The sequence below is a fragment of the Gavia stellata genome, chromosome 17 (assembly GCF_030936135.1).
Source record: "Gavia stellata isolate bGavSte3 chromosome 17, bGavSte3.hap2, whole genome shotgun sequence".
NCBI lineage: Eukaryota > Metazoa > Chordata > Aves > Gaviiformes > Gaviidae > Gavia > Gavia stellata.
Window position 1 is genome coordinate 1,692,457 of NC_082610.1, and position 14,603 is coordinate 1,707,059.

The 14,603-nt window shown below is 50.8% G+C and overlaps 1 protein-coding gene across 1 annotated transcript; it reads right to left on the reverse strand.

Annotated features, from left to right (window-relative positions):
- Positions 1 to 313: 313 nt before the first annotated feature.
- CEND1 (cell cycle exit and neuronal differentiation 1) lies at positions 314 to 715 on the reverse strand. The gene has a single exon (XM_009810500.2). The coding sequence runs from the start codon at positions 713 to 715 to the stop codon at positions 314 to 316; it is 402 nt and encodes a 133-aa protein (XP_009808802.1).
- Positions 716 to 14,603: the final 13,888 nt, after the last annotated feature.

Here is a 14,603-nt window from a genome sequence, read left to right on the forward strand (position 1 = left end):
CAGGGAGAACAGCAGGGGAGGGGAGGGGACACCGTCATTTACACTGATCAGGAGAAGCTGTAATCTATACACAGTGGTATAAGCCAAGATATATTACATGAAAGAACACACTGAGTGCATGGAGTTACCCACACTGGGTCAAACTGGCACAGTTGTCTTGAACAAGACTCTTGGAGTTGCAGTTGGTGTTTGTTGTTGACCTATCTAGCTCGCTCTATATATATAGATATGTATAGAATTTTTCTGCATGCATTTGTCTCAAAAGGAGCTGTACAGCTGGGTTGGGTTTCTCATCCCCACCCTGTCTCGGTCTTCATTTTTTCCGGGCTAGGAACGCCACTCCCACAATCACAGCGAGCGCAGCCACCGCCACTCCTCCGACGATGATCAAGGGCTTCATGTTGTCAAAGAAGCTGCCTGGCGACTCCTCGGAGCTGTTTCCCTTGTGGTCAGAGTCAGGGGACTGGCCGGTGGCCTCTTGTGTCTCCGTGGCAGCGGGGCTGGGTTTCAGGTTGCTGTGGTTGTTCACGACGGCAGCATCACCACCTGCCTTCTTGGTGGCAGAAGTGGCAGTGGCAGGAGCAGGCTGTTCTTTGGGGATCTCCTTCTTGTCTGCATTCGTGGCAGGCCCAGGGTTGGGCTTTTCTGGCTTTCCGGAGCTGGGGGCCTTGGCGTCAGGTTTGTTTCCGCTTCGGACATTGCCTTTGGAATCCATCCCTACGATTGCTGTGGGTAGTGACTAGATGCCACGCGCAGGGGGCAATCCCAGTCTTCTCCTTTGCCTGGCTGCTGGAGAAAGGAGAGGAGCCACCTGAGCTCAACCCCTTGGAGTAGTTGTCTTGGGATGATTCTCACACCAGCCGTGTCCTATCTGGACATGATACAGCACCTGGAAGAGGAAGCAGAGCAACAAGAGGTGTGAAAGAACAGAGCAAGCCAGTGCCATTCTACCTGGAGGCAACAAAGGGGGACAGAAGGCAAAACTGGAAAACTGTTGTCTCTTTCTTTAGTAACTGCGAGCTCTATTCAAATCATCTACTACAGTGCCTGTACCTGCAAGAACATCAAACAAGTTGGACTGACTATCATCTATGGCTGCCACAGCTAGACTCCGTGCACAATCAAGACAAGTCCATCCTGGCCATGTATGTGATGCCACTTGTCAGTGACGAGATATACTCATGTCCAACCAAATAAATGATACTTTTCATTTGCTCACCACAGCTCCCTCCCTCCTGGGTAAGGAGAGGACATTTTGTTCCATGGAAAAGCAGGGAGGAGCTTTTGATCTGCTTGTATGTCACCCTCTACCCTTCTTTTTGCAGTACTGTCCCAAGTTAAGTTTAGGAAGTGGTTAATGTGTGATCTTGTGTGATACTCTCCATCCAGATGGGTACTGCAGAAAAAAAAGAGGATTAATTCTTTAGTTACAGGTATCGGAGCTACAAGGATTATTGCTGTCAGCATCTCTGGTGGAGCTACAGCAAATTAAGGCAAGCACCAGATCCTCAGCTGGTGCGAATCAGTGTATTGACTCCAGTGCAACTGCACGAATTTACTGTAAAGCTGGATCTCACATTGATTGAGAGATCTCAGTCCTGTCTCCTCCTCGCAGTGGTTAGCAGGGCTTGCCCACAGAGCTGAGCAGGATGTCAGGTGTACTGCAGGTGATTAGCTGGAGCCGTTTTCCCCAGGGAACTGATGAAAGCAGTGACCAGCATGGCTGCATCCAGCAAATGGACAAAGCAGGCTTCAAAGGATTATAAAACAAACAAGAAAAACATCACCCCGGCAAGGCTCTCTAGGCAGCAATCTATGCAGGGTGAGCAGAGAGATGGAGCTCCCATGGCCACACCTCTGCACAACAGGAGGAGAGGAGACAGCCGCAGGGCAGTTTGCCATCATGCCCCCGACGGTGCAGCACCGTGTCAACTTTGAGCTTGGGAAATAATGAGTAAACAGGAGGCAGCAGTCAGATCTGAGACGCCTGCTTCATTACCTCCCTGCTGACCTTCAGCACTGCCAGGAGCCTGCCGAGAGCTTTCTGCCTGCTAAGTGAAATATGAGCTTATTAGCTGTCTGGATTTAGAAATGAAGAGGCTCCTCAAAAACCTCTACAGATAGAGATTTCTTCCAAAGCGGCTCAGAGTGCAGATCACTCCTTTAATGACAGGGAGAAGGTCCCAGGGTTGCAGCAATGGTCTGTGCTGCTGACTCTTCTGGGAAACAGGCTAACAAATGCGGTGGGGTTTAATCTCCATCTAGGCAGAAATGCTGGCCTGGAGGAGACCTGCTCACAGAAATGCCAGGCTTGGGTCTAGAGCAAAACTGTGGAACACCTTACGGCTTGGTGTAAAATAGAAACTACCCCCTCTCTTGCTCTCCCTTGTAAGCCATTGTTTGATGGCCACCATCTTCTCCAATGCCAGTCAACTGGAGTTGACTGAGGGAACTGCAGCACCAAAATCACTGAAGTCCATAGCTCATATGCTCATCAGGCATGGTGACCATGATATTATCACGCCACGTACTAAAAAGGCCATCTGAAAGGTTGGCAGTTGGCCTAGGAGAATAGTCTCAGCTCTTCCTGTAGTATGGAGATGGGACAGGCACTTCCAGAAGGCTTTTCACAGGACCTACCTTACACACCTCCCTTAGAGAAGATGAGTTTTAGCTGGGTAGTATTTGCTGAGATGGAGCCTGAAGTCTCTAAAAGGTGTTAGATCACCCAAACTGGCCAGTTTTGAAATAAAACATTGAAAAGTGAGAGGCAGATAATCTGCCCTCAGGGTTTCATAGCCAATGTTAAGCAGGATAGTTGCTACTCTTCTCTTAGATTTTCAATTCAGTCTAACTCCAAGCTCCTTCCATGGAATAAAAAAAATTCAAATTAGCTCTTCACTTATTTAAAAAACAGCAATCAAATTTCCCTAGCAGCTCTACATGGGACAGATCTACTCTGGGTGTAAAAAAGCATAGTCTCTTTGACTGCAGTGAGCAATACTTACATTTCTGAGTTTGTGATATTAAACCATTTTGGAAAACCAGAACACCACTCTCTCCTCATGCTTTGCTGAAGATGTATCATACACTTGGGCATCCTGTACTGTGCAAACACAATCCCAGATGCTCACCAAGCTTAAGACCTTCTCTGTGGCTTGGGACTTGGTAGATAAACATATAATCCTGACCAAGTGCAAGAATATCTTCCCCTCCATTTTTTAATATTTCTGTAGATACCACCTGCCTCACCTTTTCCTTCCTACTGCCTCCAAAGAGCATTCCTACCACTCTGCTCAGTAGAAATCCTATGTACATCCAGGGCTATATTCCTACATCCTGAGGCTGCACGCAGTCACTCACAGGACTCTGCTCTTCTGGTCTGGGAGCAATTTATCCTCATTTTACATCTGGTACAACCATGACAGAAAGAAATAGTAAAGTGGCACCCAAGACTGAAGCAGGCTCAGAGGTTAAAGCAGGGAGAGTCAGATGAATCGGTCATAAATATTAAATTACCTGCTCAGTCGCTTTGATGTCAATTAGCTGGGCTGCTCACACACTTTCTAGTATTTGTGCAGTTATACTATAAGAACCGAGCATTAAACTGCTGCTGCTTTCCCTAGGAAAGCTATGTGCAGCCTACAGAGGTGGTAGGGGTACATCACAGAGGGGGCCAAACTGGCCTCTCTGCTGAGAAGTGGGGACTGTGCAGCCCAAGTGCCTCACAGTTTATCCACACCCCTCATTGATCCGATCTGGTTTCCAGATTCCTGGAAGCAGAAAAGCCAATTTTGCTCAGAGCCTACTCTGTGACACAGAGCCTCATCCCACAGCCATGCCCTGCAGTGCTACAAACAGAATTTCTTGATTTCTAAGTGAGTTTCCACTAAAAGCCATGCAAGCCCCTCATGCAGATTAGAAAAGGTTTTAAAAGGTGTAGAAACCAAACTAAGCCAAAAATCAATATCAGCAGTTCTTAAGCATCCACGTGGAAGGGCTTTCTGTCAGTGGTTTTCCATCACTGGAACTAGCCACAGAATTGCCCAGCATATCTCCAGAGCCTTCGGCTTGGTTGAGCTGATGCTGTCAAACACTGCAGCTGAGAAGCTCAAGCACTCTTTTTGTCCCCGTGGGCTGCAGCACAGCTACCAGAGCCACTGGCTGGGTCAGCAGCATGCTGGCTTGTGGCCATCTGCGCTGCCCTCCTCCTCCTCCGGACCCAGAGTACTCTTAGCAGCACATCCTCTTCCAGCATAGTACTTAACCCTCTTCTGTACGTTATTTGCTGCCTCCCAAGCAGACTCCCTACCTTGCATATCATCCTCCCTTTCCAGTCCTGTGCTTTCAAAGGCATAAGCATGTGCTCATCTTTAAGCACCTCTGTGTCCCACAGGCTGAAAAGGTGCTTCCTTCATTTTCAAAAACTAAGCCTGCACATACAGGTGTGAGGGGTTTTTCCCCAGCCCTTTGTCTCCTCTTCCCTCATTCTGTCACACAAAGTTTTTCTCTAATGGCTTGTTTCTCTACCTTTGCTTTCTTCTTTATAGCTCCTCACATCTATTTATTCCTCCCTTCTCCCTCCTCCTCAGTTGCTGTCTCCGCCTGTCTACCCATTCCTCCCCCTTCCAGCTCCCTCTCTGCCTCCTACACAGACAGCAGCACTTGAGAATAAGGTTTTGTGAGAAAGAGGCTTCATTCCCTCCCTTTCCCCCCCCATGCTGTTTCTTTGTTTAACAATCTGTGCCTTTTCAGGGAGGTTTTCACTTGCCAACAGCTAACCAGCTCTTTCCCAGGCTGGGAAGAGGGAGCAGAGATCATGAAACCAGTGATCAAAGAGAAAAAGGAAAAGAAAAGCCCTCCAAATTCCTGCTGCTGCAAGAAGCGGCGCACACACACCCCACAGCCCTCCTGGGATGCTTCTGGTTGTTGCAGCTCTCAAGGTCAGTGCAGTCAGACTCACCCAGTGCAACAAGCTGGCCTCAGCCAAAGCAACAGGGCCGACGTAAGGAACAGCTTTCCTTGGCTCCCTGAAGGGCACCTTTTCTGCCTCACCCCCCTCCAAGCAAATTAGCAAATACATCTATTCATCTGTCTCCTCTGTGTGCAGATGAAAGCTGCATCAATCCTGCACCGAGTGGAGCAGATGAGTCATTGCTAGCTTTACTGTATCACCATTAGAAGGTCCTCTTCCCTCTGCAGAGACCAGCCCCATCCCCAAGCCCTATATCCGTCCCCTCGCTGTTTCAAGTGGGAAGGAAAAGCCAGCAACTTCGCAAGACTGAGCAGCTGCTCAGGGTGTGGGGTTTGGGGTGCGGTGGGAAGCTGCACCCCACAGACATGCATAGAGTCACAGCAGTGCTGAGCACAGGGCTCATACATAGGGGTTCTCCCTCCTTCACAAAAAGCAGACCATTTCCACTGGGTCCTCAACCGCCACACAGAGAGTCAGCAAGGAAGAATTCAGCCAACACAGTGGCGTTATGTACCTGAATTTATACTTGCAACAAAGGTCCGTCCACTCACTCCAGGTGTCCTCCAGTTGAAAACATCAGTCTCAGAAATAGCTACTGACCACATCTGACCTGCAGCAATGCTGTGCAGAAAGAGCCAGAGATGTCAGAAAAGACCTTAAAGATCCTCAAATCTTCTTCCTTACCCCCTAATCTCCCTTCACTTCTTTGTCATTCCTACCTGTCTGGAAAAAAAAGCATGAAGGTTTGCTTTTTCTGGGCAAAGAGGAGTTGTAGGTACCAAAGTCCCATTCTCTTAAGTAGCATGGCCTGTGTTGGCATCTGGGCAAAGAAATGGGTCCCTATTGTTAGGCAAGCATTAATGCTTCTTCCTGCCTCACCTCCACTGTCAGTCCCCAAACCCCTTAGCCTGAAGCAACTGAACCATGGCAAAGACCATCCCGCAACTCCACATTGCTTAAGCCAGGCACGGTAGCAGTCTAACTCCCACAGGTTGGGGACAGAGGTCATCTGCAAGGGGACGAGGTATGCAACCAAGCCTGCTCTCAATTCCCTTTGAAATGACATAGCTGGAAGTCAGTTAGAGTTGAAAGTGCTCAGCAGTGCTGGAGGAGATGGCTTGCGCCTCTCAGGACCAGGCCCATCCTTCCTGAAGCTAAGGGAGAACTTTGAACCTGAGAACACAACACCCAACGCAGTCCTCATCATGTTCTTCAGTCAATTGCTCTTACACCAACACAGTGAAAGGTTTTCAGTGTCACAGAGGAAGAATACATGCCAAATCCCAATTAATTTCAGGTCCCTTCAGCAGGTTCTGTAAGTCTCAGCTGGCATGCCTGCATTTGGTCATTTGAGGCCAAACTAGCTTTCTAAGGGACAGAAAATGGCCCTCTTCTCAGACAGCTTCCCTTTGCTGAGCGCAATTTGCACCTGCCAAAACTGGCTCACAGGATTGAATTACCATCACAGATTGAGGCGCCGGCACCAGCTGGTAGGTGAAGAGCAGGTAATTTTAGACTGAAGTCTGCAGATTTTGTTCCTGTGGCAGACTGCGCATAAACAGGAAAATTAGAATTTGGCCACTTCAAAGAGACACCTGAGAATACCTAACTTTCTGAAAAGGGAAAAAGAAAAAACAAAAAAGTAGTGTTCTGACTAGAAAAGGTAATGCAGCTATGAGCTGAAGTGGCTGGGACTAGGCTGTTAGAAATTCGGGGTGTTACTGGGGGATCAAGTGTTGCCATGGGCTTCCCACATGACCTTTGCATGTCGCAAACTCTCTCCTTCAGTGCAAATCGGTGCGATACAGGGGGCTGAACTCACCAATGCGAGACCCTCGGGTGGAAGACAGCATGGTCATATGGAGTATTACCACCACCAAAGAGGTCTTTACTGAAGCGGTCAGAGGAAAATCAGCTGGAGCACACAGCTAAGGTGAGTTCACGATGGGCTGAGGAAAGTGCCAAGTAAAAGGTAGCCTTATGTGGCAGATTACGGCTTCTCCAAGGTCTGATGTTACTGGCCACAGGGCAATGCCGGTTCAGTGCAACTTGTCATTTTGTTGTGAAAGAAGAAATAGGCTGCAGTCAAGCACATCACCCTGGAGAAGGCATTATTTCAGAGAGCCACAGGCGTAGGGTTTGGGGTGTCCCTCCTAAAATCCTGAGACTCAAGACCATTCTCACCTCTCTTTCTTTCTCCCAAAGATTAGCAAATCTCCCCATGCACCAAAGTGGCTTGGAAGAGAACTAAGAAAAGAAGGGACTGTGAGCATGGGCTGAAATGAGCAGACTGTAAGAAACCATCAAAACCCATCAAAAAAAAAAAATCAGGATTTGTCCCTCCACAGCTGCTAGCTGAAGGCAGAATTGGAATCACACTTCCAGGTTATATTAGGGTAGAAATTAGAATCAACTTGCTGACTCACAGCCAGGCTAGCCCTACTTTTCCCCCCCATGGGATTCACCTTAAAAAACTCACTGGCCCAAATGTAGCATCTCCACTGTCCTTTGAGGACATCTGCCCATCAGAGAGTTTGTATCAGTCACCAGGGCATCCCACTGTTTCTGGAAACCCAAGGAGAATCGTCAGTCAGACATATCTTTTCATTTATGTAGTTCTGCTTCATCTTAGTATCTGTTCACCCCAGCTGTTCAGCAGCTTATGTCCCTGCCCTCCTTCCATTTGGCCTCAGAAGCCTAGTTTCACCAGTTCTTTCTCCTGAGATGCGCTCTTCCATTTTTCCAGTTACTGCTGCAGCCCTGCCCCTGCTCCAGGCTAAACTCCTCAAGTGCCTGGCCAGACTCAAACCCAACAGTTTAGATTGACCATCCCCATGTCTCTTCTGAAAATACCTTGCCTGAGGCATCCTAGGATCCCATTCACCTCTTCCACCGAGGCAGCTCATCCTCAGCCTGCACCCAAGCCAGGCGGCTGGTGCGGCATAGGGAAGGAACAAACAGTGACTGATTTGTGGGAGGCTGAGCTCGTGCAGCAGCTGTGCTCAGAGGGAAACGAGGCAGCCTTGTTTTCCACCTTCCTCATTCACTTGTGCACACAAATAGACCTTTGCTCTCCACAACGAAATACCAGTCTGCACTAAAGGTGGCTGAACTGTTTCTCTGGCACAGTGGAGGGAGATCCTTCCCCAGCGCTCTGCCCAGCCTACGGGCGACAGCCAACCGTGGTCGTTATGGCTGGTCAGGCTATTCATGATGGATCAGCAAGTCCACAGAGGGCTTGCGTGGGGCATTAGTGAAAGAGATCAAAGCTAAGCAAGGCTTAACTTTTTCCCCCACCGAAGTGGGAAGCTGCTGGTGGCTCCAAGGGGGTCATTGCTTGGGCTTTCAACCTTCTTGTCTAACCCCTAAGTAATGCAGCTTGAAGGACCAGACACTGTCCTTTGGAAAGTGTCCTCAGGGGTCTGCACGTGTTTCGTCTGCCGTACGGGGGAGTCATCCGTCAGGGGCAGAAGGATTTGTGTTCAGTCCTATGCCCCATCCCAGCCTCCTTCTGCAACTGAGCAGCATATTTTGTTTCCCAGCGCTTCAACTCCCCATCTCCAATGGGGACAAATAGCACTTCTCCCCCTTTCTGAGCTGCTGGGGGAATAAACACGCTAAAGGCAATGAGATGCCAGGCAAGCACCTAAGATAAGTGACAGCAGAGTATTGTGACTAAGCCTTTTCCCCCATCTTCAAGAAGTGCTGTGAAGACAGATGAGGTAATGCAGTGCCTCTCAGTATTACCATAAATATTAAAACAGCTTTACATAAGGAGCTTGTGTTCGTTCAGCTGCCGTGGGCAGCTCCCCAAGGAGGATTTTAGCTTCCTTACAGTCTATTTTGGCTCCCCACTCCTGACGCAATGCACAGCAAATGTGATAAAACACAACGCAAGCACAAGGATAGCGGGAGTTGCTTGTTATAGATGCTTTTAAACAGCCTCAGTGCACCAGGACCAGGCTGTGCAGGGAGACAGCTGTGTTTGCCAGCCCTCCCAAAGCCAAGCCTTGGAGACAGCAGCACCAAGTTACAGCAAACACTGTTGACCCACTTCACTCTGATGAGATATTTATGAATCCTTTTCCCAATCTGTTGTTTGCTACTCCCCACATCCCTCCCCCTGGCCCTGGATTAAACGTTTCCCTCTCAAACAAGCCCTTTGAATCTTGACATGGAGAACGTCAGGTGCTGGAAGTATTTTAACAGGCAGCAGCAGCAGCTTCAGATCACTGCCACAGGGGGACATTTGCCAGCAAAGCCTCCGCTCCACAGCTGCGTCAGTCCTGCGGCTGCACTGAGACCCAGCGCTCTCGTCACCTGTCCAGCTGGTGCTGGCAATGACTAAAACAGCAACCACCACCCACACAGCCCCCAGAGCATGGCCAGCCTTGCAGGACCCTACCCCTCGCTCCCCGTGCCGCTGAGACATGTCACCTCTCTTCCAGCCTGGGTCATGCATCAGCGTTCAGAGGTTGGGTTATACCTGGCACCAAGGCAAGATGTGGGAACAGGACAGGCTCCTGTAGCCCAGCAAAACTGGCTTTGCCTTACATCTGCAAAGGGAACGGCTGTGGGATGCAGACCCTGGGCACCCCGGCGGGTTAGCAACTGCACAGAGACGGGGCAAAGTCCTGGCTTGCAACACGGGTGCCAGTGTCCTCTCCAGAGGCTGCCCTGCCACAGCCCGGCCACGCTCCCCCACATGGGTGACACAGCATTTCGGAGCCCTGCAGCCAGCCCCAATACACTCCCTACCACCATGAGCCCAGAAAAAAGGCAAAACAGCCTTTTCCGACCCCATGACTTCTGCAGGAGATGACATGTAAGCCAGGTGTCACATCTGCAAGCCACACTTGTCCTGACCCCAAAGATCTCGCTGAGATGGACATGGCAGACATTTTGTTCTGAGAGATGGAGGAGATATTGCAAAGACACACACCGTACTCCTGCCAGGGGCTTTACTTTTGGGTTGGGTTTTTTTGTTGTTGTTTTGGGGGTTTTTTGTTGTTTTTTTTAAAACCCAAAACACAGCTCTGACCTACACTGTTCAGCCACTCTGCCTGTACACAGTCACGTACATAGCAAAAACATACTCCATATTTTTGTTCTGTTATCTTCTCTCACCCTATGTGAAAATAAAGCAGTAAGAACCATGAGAAATGGTAAACCTGGCTGACTCTGCCCTTAAACCTGCAGCATTGAGGGAAGGACAGCTTGCTGCTCTTTCACCCTGCCCTTCAGCAGCCCCACTGTGAGCTCCCGTCACACGTTTCCTGCTGCATCATCCACAAAAGCTCCTTCCAGGACACCTCACAGGCACAAACCCGACCATTTCTCTGCAGCAACACAGGCTGAAAAGCACTTGCAGTTCATTTCAGCTTCCTGCCCACAACTCTATTAAAAATATACAGGCTGCTGCCAAAAAACCCCAACCAAGCCCACTCCTTCCCTCCTCCATCAGAGTGTTCACCACACACGGTCCCAAAAGGGCAACTCATCACCCAAACTCCACGCTGCCTGGCACCCTGCACTGGTACAGACATGAACCCAACGCAAACCCCTTCCTCATGCCTCTGCTCACAGCTGTCCCAAAACATGGCAGAAATCAGGAAAGCGTTACAAAAACAGCATTGGGAAATAGAATATTTTGTCTCAAACTCTCCAGTGGTGCCAATCATGTGCTCTGACTGACGTCCGAAGGGATGGGCACCGAGTTAAACCCAGCATGGACCTGACCTGATGTTGGCAGGAGAAGTCATGCCTGGCAAGGCTGTACAACCCACCCAGTCACCTGCTCGAGTGCCACCATTCCTCTCGATGCAACTGGACCAGCTGCGCTCTCAGCCAGTTTATAGCAAAACCATTTCTAGAATTAGAGAGAATCTGAAAATACTTTACTGAGATGCGGTTGGAAATATCTTTCTGCTGCAAAGCTTGGCTTCTCGGCGTTGTAACACGGTGCACGGGCCCCTGAAGGGGGACTGTCACAACTTAATTTCAGAGCACCTCACTTTGCTGTGCTCCACCCTAGCTTTAATCCTGGGTTTGAGCCCCACTCAGACACAGAATCAAATACTGTTTTTCCACTTTATAGTTCCATTTTTTTGTAGTGGAACAATCTTGTAGCTCTTACCCATCAAAAATCATGAAGTATTGGATCTTAAGCCTCTCCCTGACAGGACTGCACATCACTCACCCCAAGACAGAAATATAGGGGAACAAAAAGACGTTCAGCCAGGATGACTTTTTTCCATGGCAGCTATTTGGCAGGACACTGGATTGAGCACTGGAGTAGTTTCAATGGGGAGCAATTCAGGAGACACAGTGGTGGATGCGCAGCCAGCAACGTGAACCACAGAGCCTTAACCCACAAGCATGATGTTTCACAGGCAGGGACCAACATGCATCTGGGTGCATCCTGCATCCCAGACTGCTGTGCCACCCCTGCATCCCACCCTGGGCAGATCCTCCTGTCTTGCCTTTCTGCCATACTCAGCATTTTGCAGACAGACTTGTTTTGTTTCTTTGTAATGCTTTCCCAGCACCAGCGATTCAATGCCAACAGCTCTGTGGCACTGGGGGCAAGATGCTGCGTGGAAGGGTGGCACATTCCTTCCTGGGGACAGGCTGGCACCTCCTGTGAGATCGGAAGGGAGGCCACCAGAGCCCAAAAGCCCCAGCAGAAGCTGGCCCAGCAGCCTCCCCCTGCAGCCCTGCTATCAAGAAGCCAATTATTGTCCTTTCAAGCTCAGCTTTATGGCTCAGCATTGGTGGCACCCCCTCCTCCGTCATCTGGAGGTCCACACTGCTTTTGGCTCTGCTCAGCTGTATTCCCAGAGCTGCTTGCTCCAGCAAGGAGGTTACTGCTACCCTCAAAACACTTGGGTCTCCCCAGGGAATAGATAAGTGATTCCGCACAACATCCACCCTAACACCCAGGCTGGGGCCACAGGGCAGGTCTCGGTTCTCTGCTCAGCACTGGGTCTGCAATACCATCTCAGGAATAACGTTGTGGCAGGGACAGCAAGCGTTTCATGCCACCTTTCTGCCTCCTGGAGAAAGGTGACCAACTCACTCCTCTCCACCACAAAGCCCTGCTCTTTATGCTGAGCCTGCCAGCACTTGGGAAACTGCCTTTGGCAAGAGGGCAGATGCTTCCAATTTGGGGTGCTGCTCCCCAAGCAGCCAGGAGCTGGTACCCAGATGCAGAAGGCTGATTTCTTTTCTAATAGATTGATGTTTTTAAGGCCTCTTCCTGACAGTCAGTGAGTCCTGTATCTCTCAAATTCAATATCCACAAGCAAAAAGGATGAGGGTTATCTGACACAGTAAAATAGCCCCAACCACTGCAGTAAGCAGTTTCAAATTTAACAGCCCTCTTCAGCTTATGGGCATCCAAAACCCATCCCTTCTGACTGATGCAGGGTTGCACCCAGCTTTTGTGGCATCACCCCCCTTTGTGGCTCAACTGTGGCCAGCAAAAAGATTATGGAGGCAATTCTGCGTGTGCAGAGCCTGGTCCTGCACCTGACAGCCCACAGATCTGCAGGCGTCAGCCTGAAAACTGTTGTTTTGCAGCTGAAATGTAAGAAGCCACCGCAGGCAGATGAGGGGCCGATTCAGCACGAGGCGGTGACCTTCCAGGGAAGCTCCTGGCACGCTCTGGGGTAAAGCCCACCGCTTACCTTGTGCGGCAAAACCAGAGCACTCTCCCTCCCTGCAGAAAGCTGGGAAAGACCTGGGGAAGGACAGCCAAAGCTCCTCCAGCACAGGAATGCTTGCTCGGAGAGCTCCATCCCTCCCCTCTGCCCCATCTGCCTGCCCAAGGATGGGGAGAGTGTGCCAGGACACTCACCAGCCCCCAGTCCGGGCAGCCTGCCAGCGGAGGGGATGGATGCAGAGGGATGAATATCTGCATTTAGAGGAATTCTGGATTTTCTTCCGCCATCCTGCCACAATATGACAGGGTTAGAGGCTGGCGTTGGGCACCGTGGCTGAGAAAGGAAAGATTGAAAATGCTGAAGGTCAAACCTGTGAAGGTCAGACTTTTGGAGGTCAGTCCTGAGATGGAGCAGGGAGCTTAATCCAGCGTAGTCCATCCTCCCTCTCCCGACAGCATCCTGCCCAAGCCCCACCCAGGAAAACGGGGCTGCGACCGGCAGGGCTTCCTCCTCACACCCCAATGCCAAAGTTTTGCCAGGCTGACCTCGATTCAAGAATAAAAATCCTCTTCCTTCCCCCACCCCCCCAGCAGCTACCAGATGGTCACAGAGAACTAAGCAGGAGCAGGGACCAAATCAACAGGTCTCTGCAAACATACAGGGCACGGACAGAGATGCGCAGAGAGGCAGGGACATCAGACTGAAAAGCCCGAGACATCCCCCCCCATGCATTTCACCCCTGGAAGCACACACCTTGGAAGAGGAGCCCTGGTCTGGTGTCCTCCTCCCTCCCTCTCATTTGGTGCAATCTTCTCCCCATAGCTTAAAATAGGCACTATTGCCTCTGTCATCTCTCCATTTTGGTCTTTTCTGGTTAGGTTTCCCTTTGTGAGCTCCTTTCCAGCACTAGCCAGGGGTCATATCAAAGCGTACCCCTTTGATATCAAAGCTCCCCTGGCTAACAGGACAATCCCCAGCTCCTTCCTTGGGAAAGGTGAAGACTAACGGCCAGGGCTGCCAGCTATTCCTAGCCGTGCTTGCTTCCTACTTCAGGATCAACAGCAATTAAACAGAGACATTAAACCTATCCAGGCAGAGCGAAGGGCAAACAAATACCACCGCCCATGCAGATGGGAGAGGAAACGCAGCTGGAAACCTGATCAAAACCTTTCAGGGACATGTACAGGCTTTCCTGCCAAGGCTGGAAGGTTTTAGCTGGGGATGCTGCTTCCCCTCCTCCCTCCCGGAAGCCCCGTTTCCGGCACATGGCCGGCTCCGCTTCTCCATGCTCGGAGCCGTTCTGCCTCCAGAGCGCTTCTGCAGCATCAAACCCCCAGTCTCCATCCCAGGGCTGCTGCCTCCCCCTCGCTGAAGCCCGGTGGCAGTTGGCAGCGGCCAGCCCAGCTTGGATCAGGCGAGCACAGCTCATCCCGCAAAGGCAGCGGAGGAGATTGCAGGTACGCGGAGGCAGCAGGCAGGCTCCCACGCACTTGCGTTTGCAGAAATGCCTTCTCTGGCTGCCTGACCTTCAGGGAGCAGAATAGGGGAGGTGGGGTGGGAAGGGAGCTGCTTGGGGCCGGCCGTCCTCAATGTGCTTATTGTTTTGGGTTAAAAAAAGCACTGTTGCCTATTAACAGGGAGAGCTGCGTGGGTACGCGCTCCCGAGCCGGCCAGCATGGCAGCCCCTGGCCTTCACCCCGGGCAGCTGCGAGGAGGCGGACACTCACCTTGACCAGGTAGATCTGCGTCCCTATTCCACAATGTCACCCTGAGTACAAGCGCTGCACGTATCTCCGCCGATAGCTCGGGACCCCCGGCAGCTCTGCCCCCTCGCCCCCCTGGGTGCTGGCATGCATGGAGGAAAGCGGCAGCCCTTACCTTCTGTCCTCCGGCCGGCTGCACGAGTCACACCTTGGGAGCTGGCTCTTGCGCAGAGAGGAGGGAGGGAGGAAGGCAGAGGAGGG